Source organism: Nomia melanderi, chromosome 3 (genome assembly GCF_051020985.1).
Source record: "Nomia melanderi isolate GNS246 chromosome 3, iyNomMela1, whole genome shotgun sequence".
Taxonomy (NCBI): domain Eukaryota; kingdom Metazoa; phylum Arthropoda; class Insecta; order Hymenoptera; family Halictidae; genus Nomia; species Nomia melanderi.
In genome coordinates, this window is record NC_135001.1 from 12,852,030 (window position 1) to 12,876,253 (window position 24,224).

A 24,224-nucleotide genomic window follows, 5' to 3' on the forward strand; every position below is an offset into this window, starting at 1 on the left:
TAGCTTAATGCATATGCATGACTTAGCTACACTTCAAAATTACTTCTTTATCGAAAGAAAAGCATTTTGCAACATTTTGAGGTTTGAATACATTTGTATACGAGTTTTTCAGTCATTGAATTAATTTATAATGAACTTTATTATATTTTAATTACTCTGACATGGAATAATCTAATTTTGTATTCCGACAAAAAATTGTACAATTTTTAATTTATTTCAATTTAAAATCACACTATAATAAATTATATATCTATCCCAATATAGACGAGACATAAACTTAAAGACATCCAATTTATCGACGTGATTCATTTTTTTGATATTTGAGAATTACCTTGTCCATACCTAGTTATTTACATTCGTTTACTTCTTCAGTTATATATGATCACCACCACAAGCAGGTTAATGACTATTATAAATACACATCTGCAGAAGTTTTCTGTTTGTATCAAATACTATCTAAAATTGCTCATGAGCAATTGGGAAGTAAACTGAGAGTACGATTCAGGCAACTTCTAGATTAGTAGTGCGGGACCGATTACTTGAGAGTCAATTATTGGAGGGAAGGCACTTCGACACTCCTATTTTAGAGTCCTATTACCATTTTCGTACCACTCATAACGCTATGAGTATAAATAAATAAATATGAAAACCAGTTTATTTTATTTATTCATTTTATTATTGAATTTTGTTTGTCATATACCTAATTTCATAAATCTATTTAATCGAGATATCTGTTTAATCAAGGAAACCATGATCATATTTACGTTTCTATTTCTTTAATTACTGCTTTAATTCCATAACTTACCAGTCTTTTATCATTTTTCTCAGTCTCTTTAAGATACTTCCTTTATAATAGGAAAACAACTTGGAGTTCATGGTGAAAACCTGTAGGAATTAATTATAACTGAAAACCATTCGGATATTGTCTCTGGTTCAGTATAGTCTTTAATTGTACAGACATACTCGTGGACAGGTTAAACGCGGAGCTCTTTTTGCTTCGCTTGTCATTTAGGCGGCACGTAAATGAAAAATTTGCGTCTGTACGTAAGCAACAGACAACGAAAAAAATCTTTATTTATTTACAATGCTTCAGTAAAATTCATTGTAAAGTACATGAACAAATTTTTTAATGTATGACTTATAAAATATTATTCCTCTTTAATACCGCGTTCAACGTGTGTAGTGCATTTGCTTGGAATTAGCCTTGTAACTCAAGCATTGCATTTCACTTTCCATAAATTAACATTTTGTTGAATTTATGTTTGGATTTTTATCTCTTGAGTTACCAAATAATGAACGAAATTGTAACTCATATTGTCTAGATATCAAAATATGCAACTATTATGTTGTCTATGTAGCAACAATAGAAAAGTGTAATCTTCAAAGTATAAACTTCACGAGTTCTTAAAAAGTTTGGGTAATATTCTGCAATCTAAATGGTGTAATCGTAAATATGTAAAGCCCAAATGTTGTAACTTCAGCTTTCTCGATATCTTTTGGCACCACTGGAATTTGATAGTGCAACCGTGCCAAGTCTATTGCCAAGGATACTTTGTAATTTAAAAATTCATATGCCATATCACGTATACGTGATAGCGGATATCTATGCCGTACAGTCCTGTTACTTAAACGATGATAGTTTCCACATGGTCCCTATTCGCCTGATTTCTTGCAGACACGTGGAAAGAATCTACTAGTTAAAATGATTTTTGAATATCCGACGGATACAGCCTATGAGCATTTCACTCAGATTCCGCTCGAGTTACTTTCAATTTTTCCAGCGGTAAGATAGTAATCTATCTTGTGTTTTTTTAAATTTTTCTGAAAAACTTCTTCATGTTTCTGTACCGCCAACCTAGTCATCAAGTGATTTCCCAACTTTACATAAATAGGTACAGATTTTTATCGACATTCATTACTATGAACATTGAAATATCCTTTACATTTGTATTCCATGACTTATTGTCTAAATAACGGGTCATAGTAACAGAGCGAAGTACGGTGACAAGTATGAATATGGTTTAAGAATTTAAACAGCCGAGAACTACAGGAGAAAACAAATATTTGTGCATGAAAAGCTGAACGGATGTTCATATGTAAATACTTGTCTGCGTCAATGTAATGAAAATGTTTTTTGAGCCTCTGTACAAGACTCCGTTTATTATGATCGAGCAAATTATGGACCGCGTATTCAAAATTGGGTAATCAACGTTTTATCAAATATTAGAGCAGGAATTTACAACTGAAAGCTGGCGAACTCTTTATGGTCTTCCCCTAGAACGGCTATATGTATTCACCTGTTTGTATCGAGCACTGTATAGAGCTGCTCACGGAATGATCTCGGACAGCCCCTAAAGTAAGGGTAGTAGGAGAACTGCTATTCGAGAGCCACAAGTCTGAGGAGAAGCAGTTCGATACCCTTAATGTTGGTACTTACATAAACGCCAAAGTCCTACGCAAGAAAGGAAATTAGATTTTGCAAGATCTAATTCTTAACAAAGATATACTCCGTATAGTTACTGTTCGTTGCACGAGACTTGGCACTCGAGGCCGCATAGGAACAAGAGTGGTTGATCGGTATGTGCTTTGTTCATAGTTTTGATTGGTTACATGTAATCATATTGACGAATAACAAATTAGTATTGAAAATGGGATGAGAAAAGATGAAAACTGTCCAATGAGACCAAAGTGCTAGTTTTCGTGCAACGGATGGTAGTAGACTTGGAACGACCAGATTAGTTTTATCCTCAAATTTATATAACTTCTCATTATTCTTTGAAGTCAAAAGAGTCGAACTGGGAGCTTGCAAGCTCTCTAGGGTTTTTCCCCTTACAACTTGGTTGGCAAGAGTTATCCTCTCCATATCTATTTTCACCTATTAGTATTGAATATTACATAGAGCTGCTCCTGTAGACAACCTCGGACAGTACCCAAGGTAAGGGTAGTAAGGGATTCCCTGATCGGAGTCACTAGCTTGAGGGGAGGCAGTTCAAGTATTTTTAAATTAACACTAATACTACTGAGTATACTGGAATATTCTTTATAGTTCCAGTAAACTTGATTAGTTTTTAAAAACATTTCACATATCTAATACTTTCAAAATATTAATAATCGATAGATAATAAAATTTATACCGACCTTCTTGACTGATTCGATAGTTTCAGTGTTAATCATCGTAATAATATTACTCGTATATGTGTATTCACACATTAAACAGAAAATTATTTAAAACGAAACGATCGTGAAAAGCTTTCTCATAACTATGATGAAAATTTATAAAACAATTAAACATTATATATACATATAACAAGTGACCGGGGTCCAGGTCTATACAGCGCGTAGTCACGGCTCTGCATAGCTGTGGCCGGCGAGTAATGGCCGTGTGGCGCGAAAGTTCCATTCGCGGACATTTTCTTACCCTCTCCGAAAGAAAAACCGATGTCACGTTTCCCACGGGGAGTTTCCTCTTCGGAAATGTCTGCAGGATCCAATGGTGCACAGCAAATTCGTGCTGGCCAACCCACTTTTCGTAGAAATGTAACAGAAGTGCATACAAAGTACGCGCATCTACCTTTTTTTAAACTTTCATCACCGTTTACAAACATTTAATGATACGCAAAATTCAAAATTTTTATAGCTACGTGATCGGGCAAGTCTCCTTTATTTTTTGCGACAAATTTTAACTGCCTATCGTTTTTAGTTTTCACGTAACACTTGGTTTTCTGAAAAATTCGACCGTTTTTACAAAATCCTAGTTTTTTCGAAAACTGGACCTGACCCAGCAATTTGGTTTCAGTTTCGTATTTAGGGTAAGGAACTCTATAAGAATTACATAGTGGCTATTGCAAAAACTAACATAGGTCAAAATTTGTTCCACACTGTTATCGACGTAAAGCGTTCGTAGTATAAGGATGTGTTAGTGCGTATGTGTTTCGCGTGCGTGTATGCGTTGTTTTTGAACAAACGAGGGAAAAGAAAGAAAGGAAGGTGCAAACGCAATTGGTGACGAGCGCTTGTATGGAGACGAAGTTCGTGTTGACGAAAAAAAATAAATTCTCATCGATCAGATAAATGCTTATATTAGAGAGTTTTAAGTTACAGTTTGTAAGCCTAGTTGTAAGGGTTTATTCCAGAGGTGAATAACTTACTCCCCTCACGCTAGTAACTCCGAAAAAGCGTTCCCTCACTGCCTCTACTCAAGGCCTGCTTGAAACTGTGTTGGTAAACTCGAAAGGACATTCTTGTAAATACATCGGTACAATGATTTATTTTGCCCTTAAAAAATAATTCAACACTTTCCAAAGTTTCATAACTAACTCGTTGGCAAGTATCTCTTATAAACGTTGGTTCTTTTCGGTAAAGTTTTTCTTTTATAAAGTCCTACAAGAAACAATATAATGAGGTTAAATCTGGAGATCTTGAAAAAAGAATTTTACCTCCTCTTCCGTTCAAGCGGCTCAAGTTTGACGGACTCGGCCGTCATTGTATCTTACAATATCATGTTGAAACCTGATACGTAATTTTGTAGCATATTGAACGTTGTCAAGAACAACATTATAAATAATAAAACAATTTTTAACTCTTTGAAGAGGGGTACCTTTCAAAGTATTTAAAACCTTCAGCAGAGGGTTCCATTTTCCAAAAACCTTCCGATTATTCCTTGTCTGGGACAGGAATTAAAAATTATTATTTCTGTAATACTACATTATAAGTAAAGAGGTTATAAGGTATGCATTACTTTTAGAGTGAACATAAATTATTAGTAATGTATAAAAAACCTGATCAAATCAGTGAACAGTGGGTCACAGAAAATAGTAAGGAGAACATAAATGAAATGACATATGAATTTTGTACATTTTTTAAATCGGTATTTATGTTTTATAAATAAACAATAAATAAATCATTTTAATCGCATATATTCTATACCTGTATACTTTTAAGGGTTACTTTATCACATACTGAAGTATGATTTCTTTATAATATTACTAATTTTTGTTGAAATAAATTAATGACAATTTCATATCTTCCAATAATAATTTATCGTTTATCACAACATACACATAGTACTGAACTTTAATACAATTATTATTTTACTAAATTCTGGAGCTTGGAAGATACTACGAATACATGCAAATCCAGAGTCTGGTAATCACATGGTGATAAGAGGTTACATAGGTACATATTCAACTCTTCGTATCCAGCATGCAGATACTTTATTTTCTCGTTTACTTTAAATATCACCCTCGCACGGTAAAATTCTTGTATCATATTCATGCGTGTCTCTTGTCTACGATCGAGGACTCTAACTGCGCGTATATACCCACGCTGTATTAACACTAGAACTACCGAGCACTTAAACTAACTTTCGACGATTTCATTATAAGAACTACAAACGTGGATTTATTAACATTTGAATTGGTTTAAATTTCAGCTTAGGTATTACTTAATCAGCTTCTTTAGTACTTTCTCAAAGAGGTGTTCGAACCCCTTCAGTAATCGCAGAAAAATCAAGGAATGGGTCATCTCACCCATTCGGTAGTTCTAGCGTTAACATATTACCAGAAATCGATAAAATAAACCTAAATAAATTTCATGTTCGAGCTACACTTTTCCAGATCACATTCCATAGTACACAAACGAGAGGAAAGGCAGCTACACAGCCTCGGTCCACGACAGAGAAACTATCGAGGAGCAGAGTTGCGAATAGCCAGGCCGAAACGATGCCTCGTATCGACTATACGGTAGACCGCGACCCGGTTCCTCAACCCATCGCGTTCGGTGAGGTTCGCGACCGCTCGTGAACGCTCGGCGGTTCCAGCGAGCGTTCCCTTTGGTTAGAGTCTCATTGATCCCCTGGCCGCGGTTGCGCGCGATGCTCGACGGTCGGTGGTGGTATTCGAGGCGACCAATCAGCACTCGGCGATCACCCTGGCTACGCTCGAGTCTCGTGGTCCTCGGTTAGAGCCGGTCGCCTCTTGTTTTCCATCGTGACTTTTCCGACTCGTTGTCGTTTGTTGATCGGTCCGGCGGAACGCGTGTTCGAACGGCGTCGAACGTGGTGAACGTGCGCGACGGGATACACGAGCTACCGGGACGGTCCACGGTCACGGCGAAGACGATCAGTAGAAAGACTTTTCTCCGTCCTCGGTGACGATACACTCAAGCGGACCACACGCCCCCTTCTTGTCGCCGCCGTCACCATGATACCGTACTCCACGTGCTTGTCTTTCGGGGGCCGCCGCGACGCTCGTCGCTGGGTGGTACTGCACGACGAGTCCTCTCCCTACCCGGTGAGTCGCAGTACGAACACGCACGAGTACGCACGACGCGTCGCCTCGCCTCGCCTCGTCTCACCTCACCGCACCGCGCCGCATCTGCCCCCTCGCCTGCCGCGTCGGGCGTTGCGTTTACCAACCGAACACGCATGTTTCAGCCAAAAATCCGTTTCGCCCTATGTTACGACAGGAATTAGGGGAATGTTGTGATTGGACGCACTGTCGTCGCCTACACACCGTTACAGCCGTACGAGTTACTGTTACGGCCCGCGTGCGCGACAATGCCCCGGGTTCGATGAACGTCTTCGGTCGCCTTCGATTTCTAGACTCTATACAGTACCTTTTTTATGTTCGAACTTTTTGGAAGAATTTAACCCTCTGTAAGCCCATGTAACTTTGAATTCATATATCAGTATATTGGCATCTTGTTGATTTATTTCATTTTGCACTCAAAGCGGTGAATAAAATTAAATAATAAAAATAAAAAAAGAAAATTAACTTAAACTTATATACGCTTAAGCGTGAAAGTTTAACGTCATTGTAACTTGAAAGTTATAAAATATATTTGTTTGATGAAATTATTGAAACTATTGAATACATTGTTAATTCGTATTCGTATGTGGATATTTATTAATTTTGTACTGCATAGATTTTGTTACGATCATGAACAAAAGTTCGGCCTATAGAGGGTTAAGGGGACCTTACACTTTCTCGGTCGAACATTTTAATTTCTGTCGGACTAATACAGTAATGGGAAAACATTGTTTGAGGCCGTCATTTTTTTGACACACATCTTAAGTCTTCAAATTTAAGAAAGAATTTTTATACGATTTTATAAATGATATTTTATAGGGGCTTTTGCAGCCTCGTCGAGGTCATTTTAAAAATTTTGATCTGCCGGCGTGCACGATTGCGGCTCATTGGAGCGTCTAAAAAAAAGAATTATCCTTAGAAAAAGTAAAACTATGGCCCCAGTATAGACTACGATATTTTGTTTGAGCAAAAATTTACAAAATGGTGGACCTTCAAAGTTGCTGGTCTCAAAAATAGCATTTTAACCATAAAACATTAACCAATCCTATTTATCCTAGTCTATACTGGAGCTATTGTTGTGTAGAGGAACATATTAAATCTTCAGACCGATTGGTTAAATGGTTTTTATATTATCATGCACGCCAGTTACCAAAACGTTGTTTTGAGAAAAACGCGTTTAAAGTTTTGACATGGATGGTATAACATTCTGCATATATTCACAATCATAGTGAATTACAATTATTCATAATAATTATAATCATAATTATAATCATAATTATAATCATAATTATATGGCTCCTTAAATGTCTTCAAATAAATTATTAAAATGCTATATTGAACTATACTTGCCTCAGGGAACGCTAATTCAAGTTTCAGAGTGAAAAGATCTTTTCGGATCGTAACGAGTTAAAAATCTGTAATGTGTAATTTATGATCGTGAATATTTGCGGAATTCTATACCATTCATTTTTATTTTGTCACATTTTTTTCTGACTTCAACCAGAAAAAGATATGATTTGTAACAGTTGCGTAAATCAACCATAATGGTTATGCGATGCAATATGCTCGTTTGTAATGATATCGCGGCAGAAATGTTCATAATGTGAATGTTGTTAAGAACTTAGGGGTCTAGAGTCTAATTATATAACATAAATGAATGAGTACATAAATAAAATCATGCACGTGTGAAATATAAAATAATAAATTCTGAAAATCTGTTAGAAGTTAATCTCTTTTCTTATATATAGTGTAGCAACTGTCATTTTCCGATCCATGGGTTGAGAAACGCTGGTCTAAAGTTTAATGATGATTTGCTGTCTGTTGAAAGTTATAATTGCTCCCTGAAAAGAAACAAGAATTATTCATTCACAACTCAGTAGCTATTTGGTACTGAGTGTTACCATTTATGAACTTACCGGTATACACAATTTAATGAGCATGTTTAACAATAGACGAGTTGAGAACAAACTGAAATGGTTCTCTAATTAAGTGTCAGATGTATTTTGTACGCTCTGCTTGAGCAAAGTGAAACATCTACTGCGATGTTCACCATCTGTAACAAGGAAACACGCAATTAAAGCTTCTTACTGAATTATAACTTGACTTTGTCAAAGTGTTATTCTTTACTAATAAAGGAATAATAGTGGAATAGAACCGGTCAGTGATGATGGAGTCTATTGAATTGCTTGAAAACAATTATAATATGCAACATGACTGACATTAAGTAAAAGTATTTAATAACCTAAGTAAGTTGATAATAGTATAATGCAAAGATTGTGATGCCAAATAATTAATAATTGTTCCTACTTATGTTTGCTATAAAAGGATAAGTGTTACGCAAAATGTTCAAGAATTTCGTGACACTTAACGTGTTAGTGAAATTTTTAGGAAAGGTGGTTCTCAAAAAAATATTTGACACGTATTTTTTTATTGGCCATCATCCAGATCGAAGACTAAAAACAACATTCAACATTGACGGTTAAAAACAAACTATTTATTACATTTTACTCGCGGTATTTTGATTATATGAAGAACAATAATTTTTGATACTATATTATTTAAAAGAATTACTTTCGTTGTCGATTCTTTTATGGTAATGTTCAATTTTTATTATTTTTCTATATTCAATCCTATTCTGTCGAATTACTCTATTTCTAAAATTCTTAGTCTATATTTGCCATGCTAGACTTTTCATATTCCCGAACATCTGTTTTCGCATCGCAATGCTAAAATCCAATTAAAAATTTGTTCTCTTGCCTCCTTTTTCCTTTGAATCTCGTTCCAGTAGTACCTCCATTCACCTACCTTCAATCTAGCATTATTTTCTGGAATTCTATTCTTGCTCCCTTTCCTCTTTCCTCTCTTCTCTTGCCATTTCCTCTAGTTTATATTGTACTTATCGTTCTTATTCGATCTTCGATCACGGTCCGTACACATTTTGCCTCTCTTCAACTCATAATTACTCTTCGTGATTTCATTTTTTACCTCTGTTGTATTTCAGTTCAGTGAAAGCTTAATAGGAATCAGCTGATATGTGTTTATAATTTACTTTTTTCATTTCTTATAAATACCAACACTTTGATTTACAGGCTAGATAAATCTTCACAGTCTGTCACATCGAGAATAAAGTCTTCTATGAGAACATTTTGTTTTGTGTTTTCGACTTATTCTTTTATGTAGACTTACTTCCTTCTCGATTATACATGTTATGCTTTCAGAAGCATCCTGGATATGTTATTATTTATCCATACAACAACTTGTAGGATAATTTTTATTTAAATTGTGTATACGGTTGCAGAGTCGTAGAGTCAGAAATATTACTTGTTTGACAGATAACTGAACGATTCACTGAATATTTTTGTTGTAGTATTTCTGTCTATATAACATACTATAAATATAAATCCTATTTGTAATATGAGGTAACTATTCTGTTACCATTTTTAAATTATTATTGTTTTTATTCATTTTATCGAGTATAGAAGTATGCTTGCGTAGGAAACTGTTAAAATACGTACGTCGAATTTAAAAAATTGACACATAAATTTCCAATTTCATGTGTATTTATTTTTAAGTTGGTACTACCAATTTTTAAAAAAGAAAAATGATGTCCAAATAAACTAAACCAAAATGAAATAAATTATAGGAATCCAGAATTGCAATTTCTTTAAATGCAATTCATGTTGAGATGTACCAGTCTAGCAATATATACTATATAAGTAAATAGCTACCAGTTATATTCGAAAATCCAGATATGATATCCATTCAGCAGTAGCAAATCTCAACATGTCTCTTTCAAATGTAAATTCAGAATATTTTTAAAATTCTTCTTTAATTTTAATGTAACAATTATTACATTTTATAATATGTAGATGAATGTGTCGTGATTCATTATATCATATATATATATATATATATATATATATATATATATATATATATATATATATAGCTTAATGAAACTATCGATTGCTTTTTCATAGTAATTACATAGTCCTTTTCAATTTGTTCTTTTCTTCAAAATTCTGATCCGTTTTTAATATATTTGCACTAATTCAATTTAGATTTAAGTTAAAGGTTTAGATACTACACAAAAAGACGATAATTATATGAAATTTTTATTTATATCATCAACTATTAATCAGAAATATTTCAATCGAATTAGAAGATGATCAATGGGAACATCTTTAAAAATAGATAAATCCTTAGAAGAGAAATTTACAATGGCCAAACTAACAACGTTGAAATTTATAAATAATATCACTGTAAATTCAATGATCGAACTAAGAGTTGCATTTCGTTTCGTTAGAGACGTTGGTATTGAAATATTTCCGACCGATAAATGTGTCTATAACAGTTTCAAATTGTTAACGTTTCAAACCCCAATTCTCGGTATAATGGATTGCAATGCTTACAATACGGCTATATGGCGTTTAACTACCATGGCTTGAAAATTAGAATACAAAATGAAGTTGGAAACTTGCGCGGAAAGCAAAGACATCTCACAAGCTATTAGTTATTCTGCAACGGCACTGCTTGGCTGCCGGTCGTCGCGCAATGTCGGCGGTTTGCCACGCCATGGCGCGCCAATGCATCTATTACAGAATAAGTACACCAGTCAGATCACTTTAGCTGTACCCTCGAGTAGTCGACAGGATAAACAGCTGTGTCGCAGGCCAATACCGTGTCATTTTTGACTCATAGCTAACTGTTTATTGAACGTCCTTTAGATCTAGTCCTATTAATACCTCTAATACAGAGGGGTAGGAATGTGTTATAAAATATAAACATTTTATAAATATATTGTTGCTTGTACGTACAGTATATATGAAACATTCTTTTTTTTTATTTTTTTACATTTCATCAATAAAACTGGGCAAGGGTTAACCCTTAACACTAAGACAGTCAATTGATTTACAATTCAGCTTGTATGTTGGTAAATCAATTTCTATAGTAATTTCTTGGAAGAGCGTCTGTTATATTTTCAATCATTTTAAAAAAACGAATCTGGAATGGGTCATTTTGACCCGTCCGGTAGTACTAGTGTTAACGAACGTTAACGCTTGGAATTTAATTTGCTGCTACATCCTCATTTTATCTTATACGAAAAAATTACTTCGTTATTGTTACAATGCATAAAAGTGACACGAAAACAATACGCTATCAACACACAGACAACAATTAGAATTTAAACATTTAAATTCCGATGAAAAATGTGAAAATATGTCTTTTAAAACATTCTTCAGTGCGGAGAAAAAAATTGCTGTGTCAAGCAAGGGGTGAGATACGTCTGTTAAGGGTTGATACATCTATCAAATCTTTCAAACACGAAATTACGAAAGAATAATATATAATAATTAGATTTACTTTACATATTACAATCAGTAACGAAAGTATTTGAACAGCATGGTAAGAAATGAATTATCATTAAAAAAATGTATGCCGTATATTGCTATTTATTTGAAGCTAGTTGCATTCACGGTATATAAATGCAAAGGAATGTTTTAAATGTTGGACAACATGCTAACGAATTATGGAACATTCAGTGTGTCTAAGCATGCACAACGTTGTAATACATTTGTTGTTGACTGTATCTCTTCGCATCGTGCGCATTTTGTACAATTGTGTACTTTCAAATTTCTGTTGTGCACAAAAATCCGCAGTCCAGCAATAATACTTGACCTCGAAACTCAGAGCAACCAGGATTGGTATCCAATCATGTGGAATAACGTTTCAGATTAATTGAGCAGTAAAGTTGGGATAAAATTTCACAACTCAATATAGTCGCTTGTAACCTTCTGCCTGACTCTCGGTTGATGTTATCAATAGCTTCGAAATACTTTCCCACGGTATACGTACTTACACGTAGTCGTAAAATGTGTCCCATTTGGCCCGGAATCGACGAAGTACATTTGATTCTCGCTACCACTGTACCCACGTTCCAACCACCGATTCATCTACACGCTGCGCGCGTGTGTTCGCAACGAGTTTACGCGACGATACCATTTGCTGCTAATGTGTTTTTAGACTCTGCGGTACGTAACCCTGTAAAGAAACCACAGGAGTGCCATACAAAAAGGATATGGAGGAATTTATGAACTTTCGGGGGTAGTAAAGAATAATGCGTGCTACTTTGGCCGGAAAATATAAGCGGTAAATAGTAAAAATTGCGCGAGTAACACTTTTGCGGTTAACGTCAGTTCCAGGAAATTTTTACCAAATTCTTGTGTTTTAAACAGTAACCCTTCGCTGATAATATGGACCGTTAATCGTTTCAGGCGCAATCGCGCTTCTCCGTTGCACCGCCTAAAAATACCAGCCTATTGGTTCGTAGAATTAAATTAAGTTTATTTATTTAGTTTTATTTTTGTTGTTACCTGCCTGGGAATGAAAAAATGAAACTCATTAGAATATTTCATGTAAAACTAGAAAATAACAGTTATAGAATCGATATATTACCAATTAGAACCGATATATTTAATAACAGTTATGACTCCATTTCAGTCCTCTGTAACTGTTTGAAGAACCGGAACCGATGTCGCAGCTGTTTCCAACTGTCGGATACAAGTTTTTGGGAAAGCAGATATTTCATTTTCACTTGTGAATCTTCACAAAGCAAAAATTTTAATAATCCACTTTATAAAAAGCACTCGCAGCTTCGTAAATGGTGCGTTAATAATAAAAGAAGAACACATATAGGCGTGATAAAATAATGACATAAATAACAAAAATATGTTACATTCGCGTATCTTCGGAAGTTTTCGAGCAGCAACAAAACAAAGCTTTTTTATCTCGTCGACAGCATTCGTTTGATTGACGAGTTGCAACCTGTGCAATGTCACAGCGACTCAGTGAGATAGATTATTGACGATCGACGAATATTCATTTGTTAGATTTTCAGCGAAAGCAAAATAGCAGAATTTCACATTAGGACCCTGTTCCATGTTTGATCGCTTTCCTCTATATTTTCACGTGTCGCCCAACAAATGATGAAACCATTCTGTCAAGTTCTTATTTTTTTAAGCAATGTATTTCCGTCTCTCAAAATGAATACACGGTTTAGCATGATACTGATGATGTTTTGATACAAAGTGTCGCTGTCAACGGTTTAATCTTTTGTAGTGTGCACATCGGTCCAGCACGATATATTGTGTCGGACAAAAGAATGTTTGAAAGATAAACGATCCGAGAAGAATACAATAATTTTACTATATTCAGTGTGATATATAACTGTGCCACCGCCGAAATTGTCGAATATATTGAGCGTTTGGTTATAAAATAGCATAATAAATAATGAATTTCGATAAGACTCTATCGAAATTGTTTCTATATATGAAATAATATGATCAAAGGAGTGATTCTTTTTATGTTGCTTGTCTATAATATCAATGTGAACTGTTTAAGGAGCCAGACTACATAGTCAGTTGAATGGAGTGTATTGTTCGCAAATTTCGTAATTTTACTGTGTGCACACACAGTATATTAAAAAAATGACTTACTTTCATAAATTTATTTAATGTCAAGGGATAATATTATTTATATGGTTTGACGACTGTCAGAACCGTTATTTAAGAATAATAAATGGAGTTAATGCACATACGAATTGTTACCGAGCAGTGTTATTAATTATTATATAACTTTTTGTTGTGAATTTGGTAGTAAAAAAATTACTTGTATTTATAATTATGAAAATGGCTTCAAATTTTGCAATATTTAGAACCTAGTATTAGATCGACAAGATGTTTTATTTTTAGTTTGTAAACATTTTTGTAAAACAATAAAACACAAGGTTTAATAAAATTCGCGACAATTAAGTTATTTCTTATTTATTAAAACTATTGTAGGAAATAAAAATAAACTATTTTCTAATTTCTTGATAGTTGTCTGTAAAAGTAACAATTTTACATGAATATTCGTAGTTTTTGCGCGAAAGTACGAATATTTGTATCTTCTTTAATGAAAATATGCAGTTTGCAGAAATGTTTCATTGAATTTAAAACAAATTCTTCGTTCTAATTTCGCAACCGTCACTTCTTTATTAACTGACTTTTATCAAAGCACAGATTTTACCAGAAACTTAAATGATGTTTTATGAAACTTAATTAAAAGTTGTATTCAAAGTCCAGTAAAGGAAATCTATGCAACGAAATTAGTCACAGTTGACTTTGATTCGTAATTTATTTCAATTTCTTTCAAACACGTTGTAAATAAAGTCGCTATAGAAAATGAAAAATATTGAACATTTTGATGTAACATGAAAGTAATATTTGTAGTATACAACATAATAAGTAGATAATACTATATAACATTATAGACTATTCAATAAAAATTAATAACAAAATTATTTTAAAAAATGGCAGGAAAATCTAATTTGCTACTTAAAAGAGATATTAAGTAAAAAATGATGAGTTTTCATATTTATATTTCTTTAAGCCAGAATTTCATGAAGCTTTACACATTTAATCGTTACACATAAATAAGTATATAACATCCGTAACATAAAACCCGTGGTCTAACAATGTATTTCCATAACAAGTAAACAAAATGATAGCGAAAGCGATTAAACCATGTAAAAGGATTATTAATAGTTCATATTACAATTTGTATTATATTTGCATTGTATTGTAATAAAAACATGAATATTTTAAAAAGAACACATCAAGCCACCAAATGCTTATGCGTGGAACTGTATCTTGTTGAAAAATTCAGCTTTATCATTGTAACAATAATAATAACGTAACAGGTAATGTTTATAAGACACATAACGTATGTATAAAGAATTTTTATTGATATATTTTTTTAATTTATAGCAAGGCATTGACCGAACGTGATTAAGTAAGCGAGGCCATTCATGCGGATAGTGGTATAACAAGGCTCACAATCGAGCCGGTTGACACGTAAATACGTGGTCAACCCTTCACTCGGAATAGCCTTTCTTCATTGATAAAACAATATGTGCGAAGCGATTTGTACCCGTACAAAGAGAATGTCTCTATTAAAAGTGAATACGTATAAATGAAAGATGTCATGAAACAAGTAAGAACGATTCATTGTGGCGAAGATGAGAAAGTTTCAGAGATCGAAGAAAAAGCATCGGATGCTAAAGGTATTATTATATAAGATAATTATATTTCCGAAGATGATACTTCGAATAGAGGTCGATTGATATTTTTATCAATGGTAACGATCTTCTCGAGTTCCACGTACTCTCCCCGGCAAAGTCCCAACAGTTTCAGTCAATCGCGGTACTTTCGTACGTTTTTCCGAACATAAATCCGTCCTTCCATTTACGCGCAGAAATTATGAGATCTAAATCTAGCGAGACCGACTACAATTCACTTTTCTTTTCTGATACGTCATTGTTATTATTCTTTTGTTAAGCTATGTGAAATGAATGAATATTTTTGGGACTTACTCAGCTTCTGTCCTTGATATTTCATTTTTTCCTATACCGACAGACGCTATTTTCGTGATTTTCATTCGCGCGAAGCGAATCGACGTGGAACGAATACTCCGCTTAAATGGGGTGATGAGTGTATAGAAAAAGGTTTTACTTTGGTAATAAAACTTGATACAAGTGGAGATATTTTCCACGAAATGGGAGTGGAACCTTTGGCCCTTCTTTTTCTACTTTATAATTCCTAGACTGGGATTTTTGTAGAAGAAAGTACAGTGCAGCTCTGACGTCTTGGCCGAGCTCCTTTAAATTTCGAGGGGTGAGAAACAAGGGGAAACGTCCAGTCGGGGTACTCTGCTCGGTTGTTTTGGCAGCAGCGAAGCCTCAGTTTCGGCACGTCCTTGTTATTCGCCGAGTCGCGCAACGAAGTACGCAAGCGACACGGAACGCGAAGAAGTGAGATGTACCGTCCGTTGCACGACTTTGGTCTCATTGATCAGTTTTCATTTTTTCTCATCTTTATTTTCAATACTAGTTTGTTATTCGTCAATACGATTACACGTAACCAATCGAAACTATAAACATAGCAAATAGCGAGCAACCTCTCTTGTCCGTATGCTGTTCCGAGCGCCAACTTTGGTGCAACGGACGGTACGACCATTGGCGTCGGATTTCTCAGCTACTACATTACCTGGAAGGATCGAGCTGGAGCGTGCAGTCGATTCCCCTTGCGTTTTTTCCCTCAGAACTTGTGGAACTCGGCGAAGACGTGAAAGCTGTTTTGCGCCCATATGAAATCTGAGAAAATCAAAGGCTGCAGCGGCGACTGTAGGTTACCTTTGTCTCACGGACACGCTCATGGATATAGAATTGAATGTAGTTGTAAAAGCTTTCTGCGATTATCTCGGAAACTAATAATTCCCTAAGGCTGAAATTTGATTCGTAGCATCCTCTCTCTCTTCCTTACATACACCCCAAATCTCATTTCCCTACTATATCCTCAATATAATCATACCGTATTATATCCTCACTATACCGTACTATATCCTCAATTATAAAGACTCTTTCCATTTTCATTATTGGTGTCTTACAATTTTGCTCTAATGAAATTTTATCAATTACGTTTTAATTGAAAACTTGTTGAAATGTTCTCTTAGTTTGTAGAAATTTTAATTAAAAATACGTAACCACGGTTTGTATATAGGGTTGTTTACGATAAATAGAATTAAAAGTTTGGTAGCAATACTTCTCAAGATGTCTTGTAATTCTGTTCACCAGTGTATCTTTCCAGTGCAATTCAAATAATGCCCAAATCTGTTTCGCATGTCACGTTCGAACGCGGCGGGCGTAAGGAAAATCGCGTTTGCAGCGGCGAGAATTCAAGAGCCGATTTCGATTTCGCATCGTCGGTGTGAATGACGCGGCGAATGGAGTTGGCTCGTGGCGGCACAAGTCGGCGCGTTGTCCCGGTCTAAATTCGCCGGAACGCGACAGCTTGAGAAATGGCTCGGGAGGCGTTTGTGTGCACGCCAAAAATTCTTCTTGGAGCGCGTGAGATCGTTTCGCGGACAATTTAGTTGATGGTGACTGCGCCCTCAACGCGGCACCCTCAGGAACGATTCGTGGGGTCCTTGGAGACTCCGAGGTCGGACCTGCCTATTAGTAAATATTACTTAACATTATTACCTGTCGTGTGACGTCATCGTCGACAGACTAACGAACGAGGACGTTCGTGCTCGTTGCGTGCCGCTGTTCCTCTGTACAGCGATCGCAGTCACATCGAGCTGTTATCGCCTTTCGGACCCGCTCATTGACAAGTAGCTCTTTGTTACTTCAAAATTCATCGGCTGAATAGATGAATATGGTCGTTTCATCGAGGCTTTTTGTCACTAAATTTACGGACATTTATTGTACAGTTTACTCTATTGTAATTAGAAAGATTGATGTCACTTCGTTTAGATCTAGGAAATTACATGTTTAAAAATCTATTATTACGAAATATATTCGCATAATTGCATCAATAAAAATTAACCCAAACATTTACGAAATAATGTTTATAAAATTTAATATCAGTCAGATTGGCTTGTTCCGTAAATCTAGTGTTAATAGTAATGATAATAGTAATAGTGATAATATTAGGTAAATGTTTGTTAATTTTAGATTTAGTATACAACATTAGTCTACAATAATTTGTTCCGTACTGTTTGGATATCATAAGGAATATCAACGTAGATTTTAGTGAGATGAGTGAACAACTGGTATAATTAAGGAATCTGATTAAGCACACTCCATTAAATGTAAATGGTGTTTGAAAAAGTATATATTGTATTTTTAAGTAAACTTCTCTGATAGTAACTTTTTAATAAACAGCCGTTCTCAATTAAAATCCTCAAAACATTATTCAGAGCGATGATCCCAAAATATAAACATATGAAAAGGTTATCGATAGCTTCCTTTTTGTAAATGTTGTGTTTTGTAATATTATTAATAATAATAAAAAATATTCATATTTATTCACTAACAATTATTACAAATAGGAAAAAAATTTAAAAAAACGATATTTGTGAGTTAATGCATTACATAAACTGCAATTCATTATTGAAATGCAATATAGAGCATGTTCATTTAATACAAGAATTAAAACATTTTTTGCAACATTTAGAAATCGAAACATTTAAGCCGCTAATCGTATCGTTCTATTATTACACTTTCAACTTCTAGAATTTAGAAATATCTATCTGTACCTTTGAACTTTCATAATCTATGCACAAGGTTTTTTATGGATTATTTTTATTTCCCTGGCTGTTGCTTAACCTATAAAAGAGGCGGAACTAAAGTGTAAGGGCAGTGAATCTCCGTTAAACGAAGGTCAAATAATTATCCTCTTTTAAGAGGGTCTTCTGGTTTAAAAGCGCCATTTTAGAGCAATCTTTGGAATTCTTTTCAGTACATTGAATGCACGTTATCTACCTGCTTAAATTTTTTATACGTATTTCTATGCACCCTTAATATTACAGTAATAGTTTTTAAATGCCATATAATCTGTTATCGTTGCATCTTTTGTGGTTTTTGGTAATTAAAAGTTCGTTCTATTTGCTATAAACGTTACTATTATCGGAACAAAAATCGTCCCTAAAAAAAAAAAAGAATTTATTGCAATTGCGAGAAATGAAAAACAAGTTATGCAATTATCTTTACTACCTTTATTATTTTAACTAGTTGAAAAAGTAGATATATTATTGTTATGTGTGGTTAAGGTTTTTGTTTATTTATATCATTTTATCGATATCTGTAAGTAATATATCTATATGCATGTATTTATGATATATGTTCTTCCTTTTTTAGTTTTATTGCTTACCAATTCTTTAAATTGCTATTAGCCTTCATTGCTTAACAATTCTTATAGTTTTCGTTATTGTATTTTGAACTAGATGAGAGCAAACCGATTCCGTACATTTAATTGTTAATGATAATGGTTAAAACTATCATGAGACGAATAAAAATTTGTAAAATTAAAACTTTAAATTTGTATAATATTTACAATTTTTGAATTACGTGATATCGGTTTGAGAACATATATGCGGCGATTAAAGATGAAAAGCATAAGAAAAGAACAAAAAACCTGTGGTTGTGTCGGTTTAAATCGGAATACTGCCTTAATCAGGAAATTCTCAGAAAAGATATAATTATGGTTATATAGTTAATAATATCGTTCCATATAATTGGTAAAAATTTATAATTAATAATATAATTCATTGTAATTAACATAATTAATCATATAATTCTTTTAAATATGTAAATTGGTTATTAACAAGTCTTTCCCCTTCCTTTCTAGCGGTTGGCTAAGAAAATAAGCAAGAATGCAAGTTAGCATCAGTTGGCACGAGTATTGCATACATTTCGTCTGACAACAAAATAAAATTTTTACTTCAGGTTACATCTGTCAGTTTCAAACTACATAATATCATGTCACTCTTAAATAATGTTGCCTACTGATACTCGTCCATGTACAATATTAATATTTACATTTATTTTGAATCATCTATACATAGATTATTTTTATCTTTTCATTGTTTTGTGTCTCGTAGGAAATTTTGAGATTCTTTCCCGGTATAGTTTTTGTTTATAGAATTAAAAAACTCACTTAGTCCCAGGAACGTTAGGAATAAAATATCTATAGAATTATAATACCATTATAATTTTCTAATACAGGAAAGTATTATACAAATAATATAATCATTCGAAAAATATATTATGTAGGTATGCACATATAAATACCTTTAAGTATATTGTGTTACCGTTAAATATAATACCTAAACCGTGAGCATGAAATTGAATAACTGCTTAGATGAATTAATCAAAACAATTACAAAATTTCCAAGGAAGATTGTCATATGATGATTTACAAGATATAGTGGTGTAAAGACAAAATAAGTTTGACTATAAAACGAAATCAAACGTAAGCTTGTGGACAAGTTTAACAACGTCTTTTCAGCAGCAAAATTTCATCTGGGCCGATTTATAAATGAATAAAATTACCGTTGTTTTTCTGCTGAATTACCTTCGGAATCGGGTGTACGCGAATTCTCCACACAGTGCAGTTAATTTAAAAATAAACGTCCAACAAGAAGTAAACATTTCTAGGGACACGGTTAAACGTGGCAGCGTAACTTTGAGGTCGCACTTCGAGGAATGCCAGGGACGAAACGAAGGACATCTCGACGATGTCATTCTTAGAAAGTAGTAACTTTTCCTACTGTCTAGCTTTCGAATGTTATGGCCCTTTGAGGTCTTACCTTGAGACTCGACATTCGATTTTATTCCAACACTCACGTATTTTATCGATCTTATAATCGCTGCATACATCCAGTCTTTGATTAAGAAATTAGGGTTATCCATAGTTTTCAACATTTGCCTCGGCAATCGTTGAATTCAAAGGTCAATAGATAGTTAATAGCAATTTTTAGATTACTTTTACTTTACGATACGATTATTTACAACAATTGTAAATAATAAGTAAGTAAATAGGTGTTGATAATAAAACAACAAAAATTCAGTATATTTTTCCTTTAAGCATTTAATTATAATATATTCGTTGGGGTTATATAGCGATTATTATCGACACTTGCTTAACCCTTTCAATTCGGAGCAGTTCAAGGTAGAAGTCGCCTGTATGATCGAAGCAAATGTAGAAGTAACAGCATTGTGCGCGACTACTCTTTTGTGTGTAGTGTTTGGGCAAGATAAGTGTACCTATTAAAAGGCATTTACTTTAAAATGGTTGTGTGATTCATTTGTAAACATCAATGTAAACATAAGTAAATATAAACTCATTAATACGTTCATAGGATATCATGAGATTATTTTCCTGAAGGTATTTATGCACCAATAGTACTCAAATGGTTAAGGAATCAGAAATTGTGATTCTTGCGCATCCACATTTAATGTATAATCAAATTCATATTTTATATTAACATTGGAACTATAGAGTAAGTCAAAATGACTGTTTTGTATTTCGTTATATGAATGATAAGAGCACACAATATTAATAATTTAAACACTATTTTTTAAAATTATTTTCCTACTAAAAAGACAAGTTAAATAAACTAGAGAAACGAAAATTACTTTTGCTTAGTTGCGCAAATGTAAAAATAATACAACTTTTAATGAAACTTCCCTGCAATATCTCTTATCGTTCTCGAAGTATTCCACGCGAAAGAAAATCTTGTGTTCTTTTTAAGAACGGTGATAAAGCGCACAAAGCTCCATAATTTTTTGAATTTCCGGATTCTTTAAGTATCCTTCATAGAAGAAAGGACGGTAGAAATGAAGTATGGAGGAAAATTGTTCAGAGATAGAAATTGAAATGTCGATCACAAAAGAGAGAATTTATGAAATCATATTTGAAGTAAAAGTTCTGAAATTTATTTCAGGGAAAGACTAGGCGTAGGAAAAGATTGGACGGTGAAGCGAAGGCGAAGACAAATGAAGGAATAAGAAAAAGAAATAACGAGGGCGGAAGGAATCGTTTTACACAGTGTGTTTCCGATGTGATGATAAATACAAGCGAAAGGGGACTGTTCTACAGGAAAAAATGAAATTATTTCATTCAGGGTTTGATGTTTGAAAAAATTGAGTTTGAAAATTACCTAACCCTCGAACAAAACGGCAATGTACGCACACTTATTGAACTTTTAACATTCGTTCATTCATTTATTCAAAAACGAAGTTCCGTACAGCAAAATATCACTTTACGTTTCTAATTAATTTTGTTATATACTATAACCTCAATTTGTAATAACTATTATACTATAATTTCGATTATTCGATTCTGCTTGATCTAGAATTAGTCACATTCAAATGTACTATATAATAAAATTTTCAACTTCGATTTTCTCGAAATGAAACATTTGTTGTACAAATATTTGTATATGATTAATGTTATCCTTGTAAACACAAGTGTCTTTTTTTACTTATGGATGTATAAATAGTATTATGATTCGACTACAGATTCTTGTTAAAGTAACTGCCATATATTAGATTCGGTATGACAAAATCGGAGGTGAAAACATTGTATGAAAAAGCGTGTACTCAAGCGACTGTAAAAAGCAGTCCATTCTGTGATGTAAACATTTGCACGTGGTTTTAATCCACTAGTTAATCGAACATTTCTGTAAACCTATGTAGTCTTCCGAATCATTTTTAGTGTGACACACACTTCTTCACGTGGACCCTCTTAACTCCGTTTGTTCAGAAAACAATCTAAGTTTAGCGTAGTCTTCTAAATGCGTCCATCACAGTGGATCGCGGACAACTATCTTAACTTGTTTTACCTATACGACAACACTACCCCTTTTCCTCTCTTTCGACGAACGTTCCTAACGATGTTGTATAGCAGGTTTGTTCAACTCGCGATCCAACAAAAAGTCATAAGCTTATAAACTCTATAAGATTGCGACTAAAAGACCCGTTAACGATAGTACAAATACAAGCTAAACATGTTATTATCCCTTTGCGGTTGAATGTTGCCGTAATGTCTACAAGATTTTCCATTCTATATTTCCTGAATTACCCTGAAGAGTAAATCGAGGCGAATCGGATCGTCATTTCTTCGATAGTGAAGGAATAAAAAGACTGACACGAGAATTTCTAGCGTTTTGAATAGTAATATTTATTCTTTAATAACAAAGGCAAATGATATTGAAAATAATAATTAATGATTTAGTATTGCATTAGTCGTATTACGCTATAATCTAGCTACGCATGTTACTAAATATTTTTATCTAAAATCAAGTTTGTTATTGTAATTGTTCTTCAGCAATTTGGAAGCTTCGGTCATCGGTGACCACCGTGGCAGTCTACGTGTTAAATTAGTTTGAAAAATATTGTACAGTTCGAGAAAAGAAACAGCTCTATTTTGTTTCCATATTTCACGTATCGATACTGTATACAAAGCTTAATATTAAATGTCAAATTTTATAATTTTACTCTGGCATATCAAGTAGCGAGTGAGAGCCGCCTTTCGAGTGTAAAGGGTTAACAAAAAGTGAAAGAACATTTGTTAATTTTCCTATTAAATGGAAAATATAGTTTGCGATACAATATGTGTCGACTGGGTTCTTATTTTGATCGAATTTACTTTGTGATCCGATTCCCTATCTTATATTATGTGTGAGTAGGTGTACTTTGATTATGCTCTTTATTGCAGAATTAATCGTTTTCAACTGAATCAGAATTTTTCGAAACTTTTAAATTGTACTTGTTGATTAGATGTTGATAAACGTGACAGTATTTCAATTGGAAAATAATATAATATTTATTTAGTGTCATCATTAGAAATTGAGTTTACTTAGATGTTATAATAAGCATTTTAAGTATTTTGGTATAAGGCTCTCGAGATCGTTAAAATCATATTCTATTACTATTGCCTAAGAAAAGTAAGGCTTTATTGATGAGTTTATTTTAGGAATCCAATGAAATGTAATATTATCATGCATCACACCTGCTATCAAAGTATCAAAGCCGTTTACCAAAGTTAAAATCGTTCTCAGTTAAAGGTTAACAGGTATTCCTGTATGAAATTACTTTCAGATTGTACAGAAATGACTTGTTTTTCATGCAGGATTGATTTAGAACTATATATATTGGAAGCTGTACATATTTAATTACGATCGAAAAATTGCAAGAATCGAAAATTACAGAGTAGTACTTTTTATAATATTTAGTAGAAAAAATCATTTTCTGTTGCCAGTTTGTTTTTCGAATTATATTTAAAAATTTGAATTTGTATGAAGATCAGCTATTAACTTACATATGTATTGGGAATAAGATGTAATAGTAGATAAGACATGATAGATACATAGGTACGATAGAAAATATGATAGATATATAAATATGATATGATAGAAGATATGATAGATATATAGCTATGATATGATAGAAGATATGATGGATACATAGATATGGTACGATGGAAGGTATGATAGATATATATAGATATGATAGATGTGGTATGATATAAA

At 33.6% G+C, this 24,224-nt stretch overlaps 1 protein-coding gene across 4 annotated transcripts in view; it reads left to right on the forward strand.

Moving 5' to 3' along the window:
- Positions 1-5,212: 5,212 nt before the first annotated feature.
- Positions 5,213-24,224, forward strand: part of LOC116428110 (uncharacterized) — a 134,480-nt gene continuing 115,468 nt past the window's right edge. For 2 of the 4 annotated variants that reach the window (XM_031979291.2, XM_031979289.2), the window contains exon 1: positions 5,214-6,290. In XM_031979291.2, the coding sequence (XP_031835151.2) occupies positions 6,201-6,290 (90 nt within the window). In that variant the 5' untranslated portion in view covers positions 5,214-6,200. Of the gene's footprint in view, positions 6,291-15,351; positions 15,412-24,224 lie in introns of those variants that run through there. The other 2 variants (XM_031979288.2, XM_031979292.2) reach the window with 2 other exon arrangements.